Source organism: Macaca nemestrina, chromosome 1 (genome assembly GCF_043159975.1).
Source record: "Macaca nemestrina isolate mMacNem1 chromosome 1, mMacNem.hap1, whole genome shotgun sequence".
Taxonomy (NCBI): Eukaryota; Metazoa; Chordata; class Mammalia; order Primates; family Cercopithecidae; genus Macaca; species Macaca nemestrina.
This window is the reverse complement of record NC_092125.1, coordinates 103348380-103368905: the sequence shown is the minus strand read 5'-3', so window position 1 is coordinate 103368905 and position 20526 is coordinate 103348380. Positions and strand designations below refer to the sequence as shown.

The 20526-nt window shown below is 45.6% G+C and overlaps 2 protein-coding genes across 16 annotated transcripts in view; one reads left to right on the top strand and one right to left on the bottom strand.

The window, feature by feature from the left end:
• The window catches only part of LOC105498048 (chaperonin containing TCP1 subunit 3), a 29223-nt gene extending 18654 nt beyond the window's left edge, over positions 1–10569 (bottom strand). The window contains exons 1-5 of one of the 2 annotated variants that reach the window (XM_011769817.3): positions 10349–10569; positions 7720–7781; positions 6155–6205; positions 6000–6062; positions 4491–4587 (exon numbers count right to left, since the gene is read on the bottom strand). In XM_011769817.3, the coding sequence (XP_011768119.2) occupies positions 4491–4587; positions 6000–6062; positions 6155–6205; positions 7720–7781; positions 10349–10379 (304 nt within the window). In that variant the 5' untranslated portion in view covers positions 10380–10569. The remainder of the gene's footprint in view (positions 1–4490; positions 4588–5999; positions 6063–6154; positions 6206–7719; positions 7782–10348) is intronic. The other variant, XM_071083634.1, reaches the window with a different exon arrangement.
• Positions 10570–10650: 81 nt separating this feature from the next.
• The window catches only part of LOC105498050 (TSSK6 activating cochaperone), a 40405-nt gene continuing 30529 nt past the window's right edge, over positions 10651–20526 (top strand). The window contains exons 1-4 of one of the 14 annotated variants that reach the window (XM_071083650.1): positions 10651–10800; positions 11815–11972; positions 17415–17543; positions 19926–20142. In XM_071083650.1, coding sequence (XP_070939751.1) covers positions 11939–11972; positions 17415–17543; positions 19926–20065 — 303 coding nt within the window. In that variant the 5' untranslated portion in view covers positions 10651–10800; positions 11815–11938 and the 3' untranslated portion in view covers positions 20066–20142. Of the gene's footprint in view, positions 10801–10841; positions 10966–11814; positions 11973–15010; positions 15189–17414; positions 17544–19914 lie in introns of those variants that run through there. The other 13 variants (XM_071083647.1, XM_071083651.1, XM_071083649.1 and 10 more) reach the window with 13 other exon arrangements.

Below are 20526 nucleotides of genomic sequence, written 5' to 3'. Positions count from 1 at the left end.
CACAAAATAACACATACATAGATATAAATGCACACACAAAAAAGCCTGTTTCTAGAAAAAGTGTAAAGAAAGTATTGTAAATATTCTTTTTGTCAAAAGCCTTTTGCACAAATTGCTTGTACTACCTGCTTATTGGCAGGTAAAATAAGCTTTTAGAAATGTACATAATATGTTATTCATTAGTTTGTGCTCCAGTGTTTGAATTCTATATATATATATATATATATATATATATATATATTTTTTTTTTTTTTTTTTTTTTTGAGATGGAGTCTTTTGCTCTGTTGCCCGGGCTGGAGTGCAGTGGCCGGATCTCAGCTCACTGCAAGCTCCGCCTCCCAGGTTTACGCCATTCTCCTGCCTCAGCCTCCCGTGTAGCTGGGACTACAGGTGCCCGCCACCTCGCCCAGCTAGTTTTTTGTATTTTTTAGTAGAGACGGAGTTTCACCGTGTTAGCCAGGATGGTCTCGATCTCCTGACCTCGTGATCCGCCCATCTTGGCCTCCCAAAGTGCTGGGATTACAGGCTTGAGGCACCGCGCCTGGCCTGAATTCAATATATTTGGTTTCAATTCCTAAGTGTCAATCATGTATATTGAAAAAAAAATAATAAAAAAATACAGTCATGTACCACTTAATGTTTTGGCCAACAATGGACCACATATATGACAGTGGTCCCGTAAGATTATAATATCATATTTTTACTGTACCTTTTCTATGTTCAGCTATGCTTATTATACAAATACCACCGTATTATAACTATATTCAGTACAGTAATATGTTATACAGCTTTGTGGCCTAGAAGCAATAGGCTATACCATACAGCCTAAGTATATAGTAGGCTGTACCACCCAGGTCTGTGAAGTGCACTCCATGAAGTCTGCATAGTAATGAGACTGTCTAATAACACATTTGTCTCAGAACGTATCCCTATCTTTTTTTTTTGAGACAGAATCTCGCTCTGTCGCCAGGCTGGAGTGCAATGGTGGGATATGGGCTCACTGCAACCTCCGCCTCCCAGGTTCAAGCGATACTCCTGACTCAGCCTCCCAAGTAGCTAGGACTACAGGTGTGCGCCACTACACCCAGGTTATTTTTTCTAGTTTTAGTAAAGACGGTGTTTCACCATGTTGGCCAGGATGGTCTCGAACTCCAGAGCTTGTGATCCGCCTGCCTTGGCCTCCCATAGTGCTGGGATTACAGGCATAAGCCACCGCGCCTGGCCCATATATCCATCATTAAGCAGCATATTATTGCATTTTAAAAGATGGCTGAGAGGCATGGTGGCTCACGCCTGTAATCCCAGCACTTTGGGAGGCTGAGGCAGGAGGATCACCTGAAGTCAGGAGTTTGAGACCAGCCTGGCGAACATGGTGAAACCCTGTCTCTACTAAAACTATGAAAATTAGCCGGGCACAGTGGTGGGCACCTGTAATCCCAGCTAACAGAAAGGGTGAGGCAGGAGAATCACTTGAACACTGGAGGTGGAGGCTACAGGGAGCCAAGACTAGGTGACCCTGTCTCAAAAATAAATAAATAAATAAGTAAATTCAATTTGAAAAATCAGCTAGGCTTAGCCAGGCATGGTGGCTCACAGCCTGTAATCCCAGCAATTTGGGAGGCTGAGACAGGTGGATCATGAGGTCAGCAGTTCAAGACCAGCTGGCCAACATGGTGAAACCCCGTCACTACTAAAAATACAAAAATTAGCCAGGCACGTTGGTGGGCATCTGTAATCCCACCTACTCGGAAGGCTAAGGCAGGAGAATCGCTTGAACCCAGGATCAGAGGCTGCAGTGAGCTGAGACTGCATAACTGCACTCTAGCCTGAGTGACAGAGCAAGATTCCATCTCCAAAAATAAAAAAACACTTTGGGAGGCTGAGGCAGGAGATCGCTTGAGCCCAGGAGTTTGAGGCAAGCCTGGGTGGGCAACATGAGACCCCATCTCTATGAAAAATAAATAATAATTTTGATTAAGAACTTTATTTTTAGGTATGTGGGCCAACACTATAAATTAGCATCCCTTGGCTGGGCGCAGTGGCGCACACCTGTAATCCCAGTACTTTGGGAGGCCGAGGTTGGCAGATCACCTGAGCTCAGGAGTTTGAGATCAGTTCGGCCAGCATGGTGAAACCCTGTCTCTACTAAAAATACAGAAATGAGCCAGGTGTGGTGGCACATGCCTGTAATCCCAGCTACTAGGGAAGCTGAGGCAGGAGAATCACTTGAACCTGGGAGGCAGAGGTTGCAGTGAACTGAGATTGTGCCAATGCACTGCAGCCGGGGTGACAGAGCAAGACTCTGTCTCAAAAAAAAAAAAAAAAAGAAAAGAAAAAGAAAAAAAGAGACATGGTCTTGCTTTGTTGCTTAGGTTGCAGTGCAGTGGCACGAACACAGCTCACTGCAGCCTCAACCTCCTGCCTCACCGACCTCAGTATCCCCAACAGCTGGGACTACAGGTGTGTGCCACTACATCCAACTGATTTTTAAATTTTTTTATAGCAACGCGGTCTCTCCATGTTGCCCAGGCTGGTCTCGTGATCTGCCCACCTTGGCCTCCCAAAGGGCTGGGATTACAGGCATCAGCCACCACACTTGATTGCAATCAGATTTTTTAAAACTAGTGTTTCTAGTATAAAAATTTTACTATCATCTTGACATTTACACAATAAAGGCAATAGGCCAAGATTTGAAAAATAATTCTTTATGATCCTATAGGAAGTAGAAAGATCAGTCTTTAAACATACATAGCCCAGGGTCATTATCCTAAAGATTTCATTTCTTATTATTTGCAACCCCCAAATCAATATTCATGACACTTTCATAGTCATTCATGGAAATTCACAGGATGGCAAAAAATCTGAGTCACCCAATGACAGACATTCCTAGGTGAGGTCAAACAAGGCCTTTAGCTCTCACACTGTAAAAAAAGTGTCCTTTATGCAGTATATTTAAGGTTATGTTTTTCACATTTTTCTTGATGATTTCGGTATTTATAACGGCTCACAAGTGTAGTGCTTCACTGCTATCTAACGCTTCTACATGCGAGAAGGCTGTGATGTGCCTTACAGAGAAAATACATGTTAGGTGAGCTTTGTCCAGGCACGAGTTATATTGCTATGGGCTATGAGTTCAATGCTAATAAATCAACTATATATATTAAATGGGCGTCTTGAAGACAGAAAACACATACAATAAGGTATATATTTATCAGTTGATGAAAGTGTGACCAGCCGGGCGCAGTGGCTCACGCCTGTAATCCCAGCACTTTGGGAGGCCAAGACGGGCAGATCACGAGGTCAGGAGATCAAGACCATCCTGGCTGACACGGTGAAATCCCATCTCTGCTAAAAATACAAAAACAAAAAATTAGCCGGGTGTGGTGGCGGGCACCTTGTAGTCCCTGCTACTTGGGAGGCTGAGGCGAGAGAATGGCGTGAACCCAGGAGGCAGAGCTTGCAGTGAGCCGAGACTGCGCCACTGCACTCCAGCCTGGGCGACAGAGCAAGACTCAAGTCTCAAACAAACAAACGAACAGAAAAAAGAAAGTGTGACCAGAGGCTTATAGGTACTTAACCCTGTATTTTCTATAGAAGCAATGATTTATTATTTGCCAGTTCCGTGTTTGTGGTGACTTTATAGAATATTGTAACTTGTCCAGGCGTGGTGGCTCACGCCTGTAATCCCAGCCTTTTGGGAGGCAAAGGCAGGCAGATCACGAGGTCAAGAGATCGAGACCATCTGGCCAACATGGTGAAACCGTCTCTACTACAAATACAAAAATTAGCTGGGCATGGTGGCGCGCGACTACAGTCCCAGCTACTTGGGAGGCTGAGGCAGGAGAATCACTTGAACCTGGGAGGCGGAGGTTGCAGTGAGCCAAGATCTTGCCACCGCACTCCAGCCTGGTGACAGACTGAGACTCTGTCTCAAAAAAAAAAAAAAAAAAAAAATTATAACTTACGGTGAATAAAGAGAATTAACTATTACTTTATCAGCCAGATTTGCATGGCTCACCCTATTCATATAAATTTTTTTTTTTTTTTGGAGACTGAGTCTGGCTCTGTCGCCCAGGCTGGAGTGCAGGGGCCAGATCTCAGCTCACTGCAAGCTCTGCCTCCCGGGTTTACGCCTTTCTCCTGCCTCAGCCTCCGGAGTAGCTGGGACCACAGGCGCCCGCCACCTCACCCGGCTAGTTTTTTGTATTTTTTAGTAGAGAGGGGTTTCACCGTGTTAGCCAGGATGGTCTCGATCTCCTGACCTAGTGATCTGCCCGTCTCAGCCTCCCAAAGTGCTGGGATTACAGGCTTGAGCCACCGCGCCCGGCTCATATAAATGTTTTATACTCAATTGGAGAGAATACATAGAAAATAACCAATAAGTTATTTAAATATTTGTAATTAGTGGATTGGTAACATAAATTCCTTCTTAAAATATGACGCGGGTGTTATTTCTAATTTTTCTTATCAATCTCCTATTCTCCTCTTACCAAGAATAATTACTGATGTGGTCCCATCTCCAACCTCTTCATCCTGGGTCCGGCTAATTTCAATCATGGACTTGGCTGCTGGATGCTGGACTTGAATCTAAAAAGGTAGATCACTAATGAATTCACACTATTCAAAGACTTCTTAACTCATGAAGCTTGGCCCTAACTCTTGGGCTTCTTGCTTCTATACGTACTTACTTTCCCTTTAATGTTTTACCATATCTTGAAAGATTAAAAATGGCACCCCAAATAGCTTAAGTAAAGCACTTTCCAAATTCTTTTTGGGAAAAAATGTATTACATGAACTCAACTATTAAAGTTTCCAGAGGACAGACCAATATCTTTTAGCTTATCTACTGGAGGCACCACTGTGGTTGAATTGTGTTCTTCAATAAGATATGTTGAAGCCAGCCAGGCACGGTGGCTCACACCTGTAATCCCAGCACTTTGGGAGGTGGAGACAGGTGGATCACCCGAGGTCAGGAGTTCGAGACCACCTGGCTAACGTGGCGAAACCCTGTCTCTACTAAAAGTATAAAAATTAGCCGGGGGTGGTGGCGCGTGCCTGTAATTCCAGCTACTCAGGAGGCTGAGGCAGGAGAATTGCTTGAACCCATGAGGCGGAGGTTGCAGTGAGCCGAGATCACACCACTGCACTTCAGCCTGGGTGGCGAGAGACTCCGTCTCAAAAAAGAAAAAAAAAAAGATATATTGAAGTCATAACTCCCAGAACTTGTAAATTTTACTTTATTTTAAAATAGGGTTTTTGCAGATGTAACCAAGTTAGATATGGTCATTCTGAATTAGGGCAGGCTCCAAGTCCAATCACCAGTGTCCTTGTGTAAAAGACACACAAGGGGAATAACATGAAGACTGAGGCAGAAACCAAGTTGATGCCAAGGAAAGCCAGCAACCATCAGAAGCGAGAAGAAAAGTAGGGATCTTCCCGAGACTTCAGAAGGAGCATGGCCCTGCTGACGCCTTTATTTCAGACTTCTAGCTTCATTCTATAAGATAATAAATTTGTTGTTAATAAAAATGTTGGCCGGGCGCGGTGGCTCAAGCCTGTAATCCCAGCACTTTGGGAGGCCGAGACGGGCGGATCACGAGGTCAGGAGATCGAGACCATCCTGAACACGGTGAAACCCCGTCTCTACTAAAAAATACAAAAAATTAGCCCGGCGAGGTGGCGGGCGCCTGTAGTCCCAGCTACTTGGGAGGCTGAGGCAGGAGAATGGCGTGAACCCGGGAGGCGGAGCTTGCAGTGAGCCGAGATCGCACCACTGCACTCCAGCCTGGGGCACAGAGCAAGACTCCGTCTCAAAAAAAAAAAATAAATAAATAAATAAAAAATAAATAAATAAAAATGTTGAAGCCAACCAGTTTCTGGTAATCTGTTATAGCAGCCCTAAAAAAACTAATCAGAGCCTGTATCTTAATAGGTCCCTTATGTTTATAGAACTGTCAGAAAGAAAAAAAGAAAAAAACAAAAACAAAAACAAAACACACCTCTCGAAGAATAGCATTGCCATCGTTGGTCATCACAATGCCTCCCATTGGGTCCAAAAGCATCTAAGATGAAAGCAAAAGGTATATTTAAAGTGTCCTAGATAACAGGAAGAAAAAAATTGTAGTCTAAGAGTTTTAGGAAGAGATAAGCCTACCTTCATCATGGACTTGGGTCCCAAACATGTGCGGATGATATCTGCAATAGTCTAATGGAAAGGGAACATAAAACATGCAAGTACAAATCAGAGGACAGTGTGAGAATGTTGGAGTAATAGGGGAAAGGGGCATGAACAACCCACAGAGCCAGTGTTTTATTTTATTTTAATTTCATTTTATTTTTAGATATGGGGTCTCACTATGTTGTTCAAGCTGGTCTCAAACTCCTGGGCCCAAGTGATACACCCACTTCGGCCTCCCAAAGTGTTAGGATTACAGGCATGAGCCACTGTGCGCAGCCAGAGTCAGTGTTTTTAATGACACCCCTAAAGCATGGTTAGCAATCACTTTAGACACAGCATGCCACTTTAGATATAGCATGTGGCGGCCGGGCACGGTGGCTCAAGCCTGTAATCCCAGCACTTTGGGAGGCCGAGATGGGCGGATCACGAGGTCAGGAGATCGAGACCATCCTGGCTAACCCGGTGAAACCCCGTCTCTACTAAAAAATACAAAAAACAGGCCGGGCGCGGTGGCTCACGCCTGTAATCCCAGCACTTTGGGAGGCCGAGGCGGGCGGATCACAAGGTCAGGAGATGGAGACCACGGTGAAACCCCGTCTCTACTAAAAATACAAAAAATTAGCCGGGCGCGGTTGTGGGCGCCTGTAGTCCCAGCTACTCGGGAGGCTGAGGCAGGAGAATGGCGTGAACCCGGGAGGCGGAGCTTGCAGTGAGCCGAGATCACGCCACTGCACTCCAGCCTGGGCGACAGAGCGAGACTCCGTCTCAAAAAAAAAAAAAAAAAACTAGCCGGGCGAGGTGGCGGGCGCCTGTAGTTCCAGCTACTCGGGAGGCTGAGGCAGGAGAATGGCGTGAACCCAGGAGGCAGAGCTTGCAGTGAGCTGAGATCCAGCCACTGCACTCCAGCCTGGGCGACAGAGCGAGACTCCGTCTAAAGAAAAAAAAAAAAAAAAAAGATACAGCATGTGGCTAGCTCTGTTGTTTTTCTCCCCTTGGGAATGCTTTCAGGATGGATACAGAAATGACTTTTCACAAGAGTAAGGGGGAAATGGCTCCCAGAGCTTCTGTTTCCCAGCAGTCCTTATTACTAGAAGTCCACGTCTTAGTATTTCTTTCCATGACAGTGGCCTCTACACCATCCTAAATCAGATATTTCATTCAAAAGACATTTCATTCAAAAGACATTTTCCGAATATCTATTCAAGATCTATGGTGGGCACTAGGAATACAAAAGGGAATTAATAAAGTACTTCTGTTCAAGTAACTCAGTTTAGTATGGGAGACAAACACAAATAGAATACTATAAAACAATATACAGCAACAGAATAATGCACAATATGAGAAGATTATCAGTCCTAACTCGGAAGGGGAGGGCTTCCTTTCCCCCACCATCATCAGGAAAATGTTCTGAAAGAAGAGGTCAACTTTTCCTCTGTCTATTTGCTCACTCAAGTCTAGATGCACAGGACACACGGCTATGACCAAATACCAGGGAAGATAGCTGGAGACAAACTACCATAAACACTTAAAAGATTTGTGACCTTGGCAGCATTGATGTTTCCAGATTGAACTTTTCTTCCAGATTCACGCTTTGTGTTCTGGCCTAAAATAGATAAAAACACAACAGTTAACAGCCCAGGACTGCCCCATCGTACCCAAGCTATTTATTTCCCAGTCTTTGAAAAATAAGAATGCAGGTTTCACGGTGTATCCACAGAGCAAAGCTTATCAAACTCTACACTTTAAATAAGTGCAGTTTATTATATGTCAACCATATCTCAAAAAACTGTAAACATATGTCCCTATGGCTGTTTACTTCCTTCTGTATTTCAACCCTTGATGTATTAAGAAATAACTTTGCAATCTTGGTTAATACTTATCTTCTAACCAAATATTCATATATTTACAGCAGGGATTCATAACCTGAGATCCATGAATGGGCCTTAATGGGATAGTGAACTCCCTGAGATTATGTGAGAAAATGAGAGAGACTGCAATTTTTTTTTTCCCCCAGAAAAAGGATCCACAGCTATTTATCTCAAAGGGCTGGTGACCCTAAGAAATGACCATTCATTGCTTTATGTAAGCAGGGAAAGAGTTTGGGGATTCACATTTTCTGCTTGGATAGGGGGATCATACTCTAACAGGTCCAACATAATTAGTGATAGTGCCCCCACAGTATACTGTTTAGAACACACTCAACAGTATGCAAGATAAATTATATAGTCACCTCATAACTGGATGTAATAAGAAGGCCTCAGCAACCCATTTACCACCACTAAGAACTGACTACATACTTTAACTGGGAGCCTAATTGGTCACAGTCAACTAATGCCAGAGATTAATGCAGATCTGAAAGGAGCTTTGCAAATACACCACTCACCCCCAGGTCATCCCAGTGGAGACAAGCCAGTGGTTACAACCAAACCAACATAATGTTTATTTCCTTCCTCTCTCTAAATTACATTCCCTTACAATTTAAGTCTGTATATCTTTCAATCCAGTCCCATCAAACCAAAACACCCACAATGCTTAGGATTTACATCTATCTCAGGGAGCTGTAACCAAAAACCCGCATGGACCTACAGTCCATCAGAAACAAGGTTTTTTGTTTGTTTGTTTGTTTGTTTTTGAGATGGAGTCTCGCTCTGTCGCCCAGGCTGGAGTGCAGTGGCGGGATCTCGGTTCACTGCAAGCTCCGCCTCCCGGGTTCACGCCATTCTCCTGCCTCAGCCTCCTGAGTAGCTGGGACTACAGGCGCCCGCCACCACGCCCGGCTAATTTTTTATATTTTTTAGTAGAGACGGGGTTTCACTGAGTTAGCCAAGATGGTCTCAATCTCCTGACCTTGTGATCCGCCCGCCTCGGCCTCCCAAAGTGCTGGGATTACAGGCGTGAGCCACTGCGCCCAACTTGTTTTTTTTTTCCCCAAAATAGCGTTAAGTTTTATTTTATTTTTTTCCTTAAAAGTTATTTCCCAGGTACAGAGATAATGAATAAAAACTCTGAAAGGCATTCAGTATACAGAAGACGGTAAGGGAGGAGAGATGGCTAGTCAGGCTCTGCAGATGAGGTACAGAAGTTACACACAGAATGGAAACATATCAAAGGAAGACAATGGAGGTGGTGCTCATTAGAAGAAATAAGGGACCAGGCGCGGTGGCTCACGTCTGTAATCCCAGCACTTTGGGAGGCTGAGGTGGGCGGATCACCTGAGCTCAGGAGTTGGAGACCAGCCTGGCCCACATGGTGAAACTCCAGTTCTACCAAAAACACAAAAATTAGTCTGGCGAGGTGGCGCGCGCCTGTACTCGCAGCTTACTCGGGAGGCTGAGGCAGGAGAAATGCTTGAACCTGGGAGGCAGAGGATGCAGTGAACAGAGATCGCGCCACTGCACCCCAGCCTGGGTGACACCGCGAGACTCTGTCTCAAAAAATAGAAAGAAAAAAAATAAGGGATCTTCCAAAGGGAAAAGATGACCAGTCGAGAAATCTGGGAAAACCCAACTGGTAAGTGGGAAAGATTACAACGCCGGGGACACGGAGGGAACGATTACATCTATGATCAGTGAAGCAAGTACGGTTACTTCTAGAACAGGGGTTGCTGTTCAAGTGACTGTTACTGAAAATAAATGTAACGTAAAGTGACCAAGGATATTACCTATTCACCAGACCCTCTTCAAGCAGTCTGCCCACTTATCTCATTTAATTCTCACAATTCTACTAGGAAATACTATTAACTCCGTAACACAGATTGAAACATTTAAATGACCGCTACTAAGGGATGGGCCAAGGATATAAAGCTAGACCTAACTGAAAAAACAAAAAACATTATTCATGCAACTATATAGCGACAATCAGGCTAGAAAGGGTGCAGCGGCGGGGGAAGCGTGGGGACTGAGGGACAGAACGCGGAGTGGGAAGAGCTTCCCAAGACGAGCACACGTCAAGAAAAGAGGCTCGGCGAGAAAAAGGTCAGTTTGAGTTTGTGAAGAGAAGCGAATAGGTTAAGGGAAGAAAGGAAAGCGGGACACCGGGCTTCCAAAATGAAGATGATGACTGGAAGGCTCGGGGGCCGGGTCAGGGCGGGACGGAGCTGAGGCAACACAGAAAACCATGGACGCAGAAGGGTGAAAAGGGAGTCCCTTTCCTGGTATCCCCAGAACTCACTGAGCACGAGTACGGGACGATGGCCCATCATGGCGGCGCGATGCAGAGCCGGGTACCCAGAGCTGGGGGAACCGGCAGAATCTTCTGGAGAGAGAGAAGCAGACGGAAACCCAGAAAACGCTGCCTCCTCAGGGCTTACACCATAACTCGCTACTCTCAAGGTAGTCACCAATCACCGCACCTATCTCATTGATCGGCACAAAAACAGACCAGTTGACATCCTGAGTCCCGCCCTCTACGCAAGAACGACCAGACAAGTTAGGCAGAGAGAGCACGATGAAGGCACTGGGAGGGCACAGGCGCTTGCGCAATAGGGTGGCCGCTCCCGGCCGCGTGCAGCGCGAACGTCGGCGCAGGCGCCAAGGCTCTGGCAGTTGGCCGGCACGCCACTACGCATGTGTGTCAACTCTAGGGTTGGGTGCTGGGGTTGCGGCTTTCGGTTAACACCGCAGGTGAGGTCGTTAAACTGTGTATTGCGACTCGGCTCCTATCCGACCGTGAAGGCGAAGAAAGGCTTGACAGTTTCCACTCTTTTGTTCTAGCCTTAGCAATAGGTGGACTAGAGAGGCGGGACTCCGGCCAGCAGATGGGGGAAGACCTGGCCGGCTTGGCCCTGGGTGAAGTGGGAGTTGTAGTCTTACAGTGCGGGACTGGGCAGCCTTTTTCCGGGCACACTGGGAGTTGTGGTTTATCGCATCTGGACTAATGGCTGTGTGTGGACTTTTCCCTTCTTAGGAAATGCTTTCAGTGAGGCTGTGAGCAGTACCGGAGGGTGATGGCTTGCGTTTCCTTAAGTTACCCTATCTAAAATATTTTCCCAAGTATTTCCGCCGGGCGCTGTGGCTCACGCCTGTAATCCCAGCACTTTGGAAGGCCGAGGCGGGTGGATCACCTGAGGTCAGGAGTTCGAGACCAGCGTGGCCGATATGGTGAAACCCCGTCTCTAATAAAAATACAAAAATTAGCCGGGAGTGGTGGCGCGCGCCTATAATCCCAGCTACTCGGGGGGCTGAGGCAGGAGAATCGCTTGAACCCTGGAGACGGAGGTTGCAGTGAGCTTAGATCGCGCCACTGCACTTCAGCCTGGCGACAGAGCGAGACTTCATCTCAAAAAAAAAAAAAAAAAAAGTATTCCCTGTGGTGCTTTGAGATTTTATTTCCCCACATCCATCCCTCTCCCGCTGTCCTCAGTCTTAGTTAGAGATGATAGGGAGCCAGAGTTTTAAAATTACCATTTGGGATAGGAGAAGGACTCATCATACCGTGGAAATTAAAACATGGTGAGAACACGGAAAGTAATTGCCCGTTCATCAGAGAGGTTTAAGGTTTGGCTTTGGTTAAATTACTATTTTGTCCAGAAAAAAAAAATGAAGCACTGGTATAGAAATAACTGTTTTCCAAACTAGTGAAGGAGAACAGTCACGCGTTTGGCCATGAAATAGAGTTTCCTACTTTTTCCTCCGCAGACTGGAACAGCCTGAGATCTGCTGGAGACAACTTAGGAAATTGTCATAGTGAAAATACTAGCATGGATTGTTGATCATCTGATGCTATGATTCTTTCCCAGGCACCACACCTGTTGGTGTTCAGATGGAGCAGCAAACTAGTCATCCTAACAGAAAAGGTGTGTGTTGGAGGCCCTGCTTCCCCTCCCTTAAAAAGCAAGACCTCCTTTGCATTCCCCATTAAATTGGGAGCATTGCTGTATTCCCAGAACCTAGAACTGGATCTGTTAAATAGTAGATGCTCAGTAATTATTTGTTAAATGAATTTATTATTCTTCCTTTGTATCTCCTCTTAATACTTAGAACAAGATTGTGTACAGGATCTTAGAAGACATGGTGTTAACTAGAGTGAACAGATACTGAGTTATAGTGGGACAGTTCCATTGGTGGCCAGGGAAATGCCTGAGGCCTTCTGACTCCAGAGCCTATCCACTTAACTTTAGGTGGAATACATTATCTGAAAGACCTACTATTCCAAAACTTGGACATAATTTTTTTTTTTTTTTTAATACGGAGTTTTGCTCTTGTTGCCCAGGCTGGAGTGCAGTGGCATGATCTTGGCTCACCGCGACCTCCGCCTCCCGGATTCAAGCAATTCTCCTGCCTCAGCCTCCCGAGTAGCTGGGATTACGGGCATGTGCCCCCACGCCCAGCTAATTTTGTATTTTTAGTAGAGGTGGGGTTTCTCCATGTTGGTCAGTCTGGTTTCCAACTCCGGAGCTCAGGTAATCTGCCTGCCTTGGCCTCCCAAAGTGCTGGGATTACAGGCGTGAGCCACCGCGCCCGGCCCCAGCTTGGACATAAATTAACTAGCTCTTTTCACAGAGTATGTAGTGCAGTGGTAAAGAGCATGACTTTGGAGTCTACAGGACCAAATTTAATTCCAGCTGCTATTTGCCAGACCCTCTTTTTTTTGTTTTTGTTTTTGTTTTTTGAGATGGAGTCTCGCTCTGTCACCCAGGCTGGAGTGCAGTGGCCGGGTCTCAGCTCACTGCCAGCTCCGCCTCCCGGGTTCACGCCATTCTCCTGCCTCAGCCTCCCGAGTAGCTGGGACTACAGGCGCCCGCCACCTTGCCAGGCTAGTTTTTTTGTATTATTTTGTTTTTTTTTAGTAGAGACGGAGTTTCACCACGTTAGCCAGGATGGTCTCGATCTCCTGACCTCGTGATCCACCTGTCTTGGCTTCCCAAAGTGCTGGGATTACAGGCTTGAGCCACCACGCCCAGCCTTGCCAGACCCTCTTAAGCAGTTTACCTACTTAGGATCACTGCAACCTCTGCCTCCTAGATTCAAGTGATTCTTGTGCCTCAGGCACCCAAGTAGCTGGGATTACAGGTGTATGCTGCCACGCCTGGCTAATTTTTGTATTTTTAGTACAGATGGGGTTATGCCAGGTCTTGAACTCCTGGCCTCAGGTGATCGACCCACTTTGGCCTCCTAAAGTCTTGGGATTACAGGCGTGAGCCATCGCGCCCAGCCAGTTTACCACTTATTTAATGCTCACAATTCTACTAGAAAATACTGTTAACCCCACAACAGATTGAAACATTTAAATTTACTGCTACTAAGGGATGGGCTAAGGGTATAAAGCTAGGCCTAACTAAAAAACATTACTCATTCACACATATTAACTGTGGAATCTTGAGCAAATTTCCTGACTTAAGTTTCCTCAAGTAAAATGTAGGTAAAGCTACCTACTTTATCTGCATTCCTCAGGTCACATTCCCCAGTTCCACAAGACTCTCATAGCACTTACTGAAATGTAATAGTGTGTGTGCTTGATCACCTAATGACTGTCTACACTGCAAGACTATCAGTTCCAGGAGAGTAGTGACCACATCTGTTTAGCAGACTGTGGTATCCACAATGACTCTACTTTAAGGGTCATTGTGAGAAACATATAAGAGAATGTACGTAAAGCACATTTTATTATCATATCCTCTGTTCTGCCTCCTTTGGCCTCTCTCCACCCTCATCCTCTGTCATACGTTGTCAGAAATACAGCTCCTTTAGTATAGAGTGTATGTAAAGCAGTCTCTTTTTTTAAATTAAAAACAATTTTTAATTTCTCATGCCACCTTGTGTAAAAATGTGTAAAGCATTCTTCAAACCTTATAACCCAGTATAAAATGCATTCTCGGCCGGGCACGGTGGCTCACGCCTGTAATCCCAGCACTTTGGAAGGCTGAGGCGGGCGGATCACGAGGTCAGGAGATCGAGACCATCCTGGCTAACACGGTGAAACCCCGTTTCTACTAAAAATACAAAAAATTAGCCGGGCATTGTGGCGGGCACCTGTAGTCCCAGCTACTCAGGAGGCTGAGGCAGGAGAATGGCATGAACCTGGGAGGCGGAGCTTGCAGTGAGCCAAGATCATACCACTGCACTCCACCCTGGGTGACAGAGCAAGACTCCGTCTCCAAAAAAAACAAAATGCATTCTCATATGTCTAGGAAGGACTCAAATTATTTTGAAGTGCATTTGCATGGGAATTAACATATTTTGCATGGAAATTAACACATTATTGAGAAGAGTCTTGAGACCTGAGTTTCAGCTTCTGTCTCCTTACCACATTCTGTACAAACCATCAAATGAGTTGATGACTCTGGAGCAGGAGGGAAAAGAAGATGGATGACCTACCAGTAGAGCTTGGAAAATCCACAAACCCAGTAACCCAGTGCAAAAGAAAAATAGTAAAACCAATAAAATATATTTTCCTCACCAAGAGTGACTGACAGAGAACAGATTTCAGTTTTCTTTTTCTTTTTTTTTTTTTTTTTTTTTTGAGACAGAGTCTCGCTCTGTCGCCCAGGCTGGAGTGCAGTGGCCGGATTTCAGCTCACTGCAAGCTCCGCCTCCCGGGTTCACGCCATTCTCCTGCCTCAGCCTCCCGAGTAGCTGGGACTACAGGCGCCCGCCACCTCGCCCGGCTAGTTTTTTGTATTTTTTTAGTAGAGACGGGGTTTCACCGTGTTAGCCAGGATGGTCTCGATCTCCCGACCTCGTGATCCGCCCGTCTCGGCCTCCCAAAGTGCTGGGATTACAGGCTTGAGCCACCGCGCCCGGCCAGATTTCAGTTTTCATAGGCTCAGTGACCTTCCAGACAGAAAGCATCTCACCCTGGCACCCACATATAAGCACTTCTTCCTCTTACCAGGCCATTCCTTCTGTTGCCCTCTGAGTAAAGAACAAGAATAAGACATCTTTCTTCATACAACCTACTTTTCACACTTCTGCCACCAGGCTTGTTTTTTATGAAGAGGCCCTTCTTTATCCTTCAGATCCCAGCTGAGATATCACTTCCTCAGGACATGTTTTCCAGCTCTACAGACTAGGTCAGTTGCTTTCATAGCACTTACTGAAGTGTAATAGTGTGTGTGCTTGATCACCTAATGACTGTCTGCACAGCAAGACTGTCAGTTCCAGCAGAGTAGTGACCACTTCTGTTTAGCAAACTGTGGTATCCACAGTGACTGACACATAGCAGGCACTTAGCTGTCTCTTATGTGTGTGAATGAAAATGAATTGTTTTTCCGTCCTTTCTTGATTTCATTATAACAGTGAATTATTGTCTCCCTACTGTCTTGCCTTTTTAACTCTCACCTAGTTCCAGCTGTCTGACTTTCCATCCACTGCCCTTGTCTACTTTGCCACTTCCTTTTCATCTTCTAGACTCTTGAGGAGGAGTTCTTTGAAGGTTCAGTTTTTCTCTCTCTGTTTTTTAGCTTGGAGAGCTAATGTATTTTTGCAGCTTCTTTATCCTCTTTTTGGGGCTGGCCTGGCAGTTTGACCTTTCACTTGAGCTCTGGTGCCAGCTCTCTGGCTGTTTTTCTAGGCACTTCTATTGGCATTTCCTACTCTCACCTCAGATTCAATATGTCCAGATGTGATTATGTTAATATGAGAGTTAAGTTGTACTCAAACTTCTTTAAGTCAAAAAGGCAATTCAGGGGTTGTGCAGTTGGGAGAGATGCTGAAGTAGCTCACAGAATAATGGGAAGAAGAGTGGCAAAAACCAGGGCCTCAGGGACTAAAACTGGAGATTCAGTGCCTCTTGGTGTCTGTGTGTCCATCTATCTCCTATGCTTTTTCTTGTCTCTGATCTCTTGCTTTTATCCACTTCTCATGGTGTAGTAGCCATATAGCTTTCACTGGGCCCAACCATACGTTTTCTCAGAATAGGAGATCAGAAGATAGTAAATTTCTTAGATACGGAATCCATATATTGATCCCAGGGAATGACTCTGGCCCAGCTTACCTCATGTGCCTACTCCCTTGGCTCAGTCACAGTTGCCAAGGGGAATGGGAATACCATGATTGGCCTGTATTGGGTCACAGGCCAATCCTTGTTAGGGAGAGGGGCTTGATTGTGGTCTTACCAGTGTAGCCTGGCTTCTCAAGCTTTTTGTTGTTGTTGTTTTGTTTTTTTTGAGAAGGAATTTCACTCTTGTTGCCCAGGCTGGAGTGCAGTGGCGTCTTGGCTCGCTGCAATCTCTCCCTCCTGAGTTCAAGCGATTCTCCTGCCTCAGCCTCCCAAGTAGCTGGGATTATAGGCACCCACCACCATGCCTGGCTAATTTTGTATTTTTAGGAGAGATGGAGTTTTACCATGTTGGTCAGGCTACTTTTTGAACTCCTGACCTCAGCTGATCTGCCCGCCTCGGCCTCCCAAAGTGCTGGGATTACAAGCATGAGCCACCGTGCCCAGCCACTTCTCAAGTTTTTAAGATTTAGTGAATATCCTCTACCAGAAGGCAGGTAGAGTTCTCTCACTACTCATATTGATCTCTTCTCCCTTTTAAAAAACATTCACCTTGGCCGGGCGCAGTGGCTCACGCCTCTAATCCCCCAGCACTTTGGGAGGCCGAGACGGGTGGATCACGAGGTCAAGAGATCGAGACCATCCTGGTTAACACGGTGAAACCCTGTCTCTACTAAAAATACAAAAAAATTAGCCGGGCATGGTGGCGGGCGCCTGTAGTCCCAGCTACTTGGGAGGCTGAGGCAGGAGAATGGCATGAACCTGAGGCGGAGCTTGCAGTGAGCCGAGATTGCGCCACTGAACTCCAGCCTGGGCGACAGAGCAAGACTCCGTCTCAAAAAAAACCAAAAAAACAAAAAAAAAATTCACCTTTACATGTAATCACATAGTATAACTAACAGATAAAAGGCTTTTATTTTCACCCCAGACTATCAGACTCATTGTTTATGTCCTCGTCTTGTTAGATCACTGTTTCACCTGCGATTTGTCTTCCTAACTAGATAATAAGCATCTAAGAAACCACGTCTTAACATATCTCATGTACTCGCTAGGATTTAGTATAGTCGCAAACATGTAGTGTGTATCAGTAAGAACTTGTAAACAGATTTTAGCTTATCCCACTCCTGCTTGGTTTCTCTTAATCCTATTATGATTTCCTTTTTGTCTTATGTGTCTTTCTGATATGTAACATATTCAAGGCAGGGCCTGGGCACCTGCTTTCATGGACCAGGTGCAGGGATCTAATTAGAATGGCTGTCCCTTGTTGGAATGAGCTCTGATTTAGTTACCTCTGATTTAGTTCCAGCCAAAGAGGAAGCTAATGCTGTGCCTCTTTGTAGAGCAAAACCCTCCCCCAGCTATATTAATCTTCAAGCAAGTTCCCCACCAGCCACTTTTCTGAACATCCAGACAACAAAGCTGCCCTCAGGTAAGTATGTAGGGAGGGTTTTCTAATGGACTCAGCAGGGGGAGGGGTTGCATGGAGGAGGTGGCTTGAGCTGTCACCTATTGATCAAGAGCCAAATCTGGCCGGGCGCGGTGGCTCAAGCCTGTAATCCCAGCACTTTAGGAGGCCGAGACGGGCGGATCACGAGGTCAGGAGATCGAGACCATCCTGGCTAACATGGTGAAACCCCGTCTCTACTAAAAATACAAAAAACTAGCCGGGCGAGGTGGCGGGCGCCTGTAGTCCCAGCTCCTCCGGAGGCTGAGGCAGGAGAATGGCGTGAACCCGGGAGGCGGAGCTTGCAGTGAGCTGAGACCCGGCCACTGCACTCCAGCCTGGGCGACAGAGCGAGACTCCGTCTCAAAAAAAAAAAAAAAAAAAGAGCCAAATCTATGTTAGGCATCTATAGATTTTTCCATGGTAGCTTGTTGATTATTTAGTTTCATTGATTTCATTATCATCCCAGTTCTACCAACTTGTATTGTTTCCTTGCTTGTTAGCACCTTTGCTAGACTAGGCAGGAGTGAAGTGAACCCCTCATTGCTTACTGATAATTTTAGTTAAAAGATGGCCAGGTTTACCCCTGTTCACTTGGGAAGGTAAAATTTTAAAAAATGGTGGCCAGAGAAGGAAACTATTAGCTCAGTCTCAGGTTCTTTGAATTTTCATCATTCATCTTCCCCTGGGGAGGTCAGTGGGTATTTGGCATAGCTATGGGAAACCAAACAGGGCACTAACTAGATAGTCATAACCCCTGTTTTTGAGGACCTCAGAGTCCAACAAAGAAGTCAAGACTGATAAAAATACAAACAGCAGATAATATAATTACCAAAGTTAACTGGCTGTGTATAGTGTAGTTTAAAATATTAGAAAAAGTAGCTGGGCACAATGGCTCACGCCTGTAATCCCAGCACTTTGGGAGGCCGAGGCAGGTGGATTGTCTGAGGTCAGGAGTTCGAGACCAGCCTGACCGACATGGTGAAACCTCATCTCTACTAAAAATACAAAAATTAGCCGGGTGTGGTGGCAGATGCCTGAAATCTCAGTTACTCCTGAGGCTGAGGCAGGAGAATCGCTTGAACCCGGGAGGCGGAGGTTGCAGTGAGGCAAGACTGGGCCATTGTACTCCTGCCTGGGCAACAAGAGTGAAACTCCGTCTCAGAAAAAAAAAAAAAACAAAGAATGGACTGGCGGGGCGTGGTGGCTCATGCCTGTAATCCCAGCACTTTGGGAGGCCGAGGCGGGCAGATCACCTGAGGTCAGGAGTTTGAGACCAGCCTCACCAACATGGCGAAACCCCGTCTCTACTAAAAATACAAAAATTAGCTGGGCATGGTGGCACCTGCCTGTGATCCCAGCTACTTGGGAGACTGAGGCAGGAGAATTGCTTGAACTGGGAGGTAGAAGTTGCAGTGAGCTGGGATTGTGCTGCTGCACTGCAGCCTGGGAGATGGAGCAAGGCTCCACTGAAAAAAAAAAAAAAAGAAAAGAAAAAGAAAATTATTAGAAAAAGAATGGACTGGCCAGGTGCAGTGGCTCACGCTTGTAATACCAGCCCTTTGGAAGGCCAGGGCGGGCAGATCACCTGAGGTCAGGAGTTCAAGACCAGCGTGCGCAACATGGTGAAACCTCATCTCTACTAATGATACAAAAATTAGCCGGACATGGTGGCACATGCCTGTAATCCCAGCTACTCAGGAAGTTGAGGCAGGAGAATTGCTTGAACCTAGGAGGTGGAGGTTGCAGTGAGCCGAGGTCGTACCATTGTACTCCAGCCTGGGTGACAAGTGAAACTCTGTCTCCAAAAAAAAAAAAAAAAAAAAGAATGGACCGATGCAGCAAGAATGGTTGAAGTTAGGGAACTTCAGGTCAGTGAGACACTATGTCAGGTAACAGAGGAGGCTGAGGTATCCCATGAGCTCTAGGGAAGTTAGGACTCACTCCCAGACCATTTCATTCACTTATCAAATATTTGTTATATGCCGGGCATTTTTCTAGGTGCTGGGTTAAAGTAGTGAATCAATCAGATAAAAATCCTTGCCTTCCTGGAGCTTACATTCTAGAAGAGGAACTTAGACAAAAATTAAGTAATTATAAAATATGCAATATGACCATAAATATTATGGGAAAAGTAAAACAAGGGAGAGAGGTATAAGTTCCAATGACTGATTTCAAATTAAAATAGGATAGCCAGGTATGCCTCACTGGGAGGTGACAGCTGGGCAAAGGTATGTCTGGGTTGGGTTGTGCCTGGAAAGATTGGAGAGGTCATTTTATTAGGGTCCTTCTAACCTCAGTACAATTACCAAATCTCCTTTGTTTCCTTGCACCTCCATTGCTTTTCCTTCTGGAGTTGATCACAAGCCCAAGGAATGCCTAGGACTCCTGGAATGTATGTATGCCAACCTCCAGCTTCAGACCCAGCTCGCCCAACAACAGATGGCTATTTTGGAACATTTACAGGCATCCGTGACACAACTGGCTCCTGGGAGGGGAAGCAATAACTCTTCTCTCCCAGCCTTATCTCCTAATCCATTGTTAAATCACCTGCCCCAATTCAGTAAATGAATTGTGGAACAAAGTTATTGTGTTTTTTTTCCTCTGTCTTCCCAGTAAACCCTTGTTGGAGTCTGGGTATATGTATTCTACATATGGTTAATTTGTTCATAGGTTCATAATAAGTGCTCATTGAGTTCAAAGCATTGTACAAAGGAGTTTGGGGGAATTACTGTCTAACGAGGCAGACAATTCATTGCAAAATGTAGTGGTATTCTGAAAGGGGATGGAGGTTAAGAAATAACATTGGAGATTACTAGGATACAACTGGACCAATTTTAGAATCTTGCTGGAGAATGTGGCTTTATGATGCCACTTGAAGAAGGGAGGGGTTGGGTGGCATGGACAGATGAAGTCAGGTAGGTCCATATCAGTTGGGAAGCTTGGACAAAAACCTAGAGGTAGATGT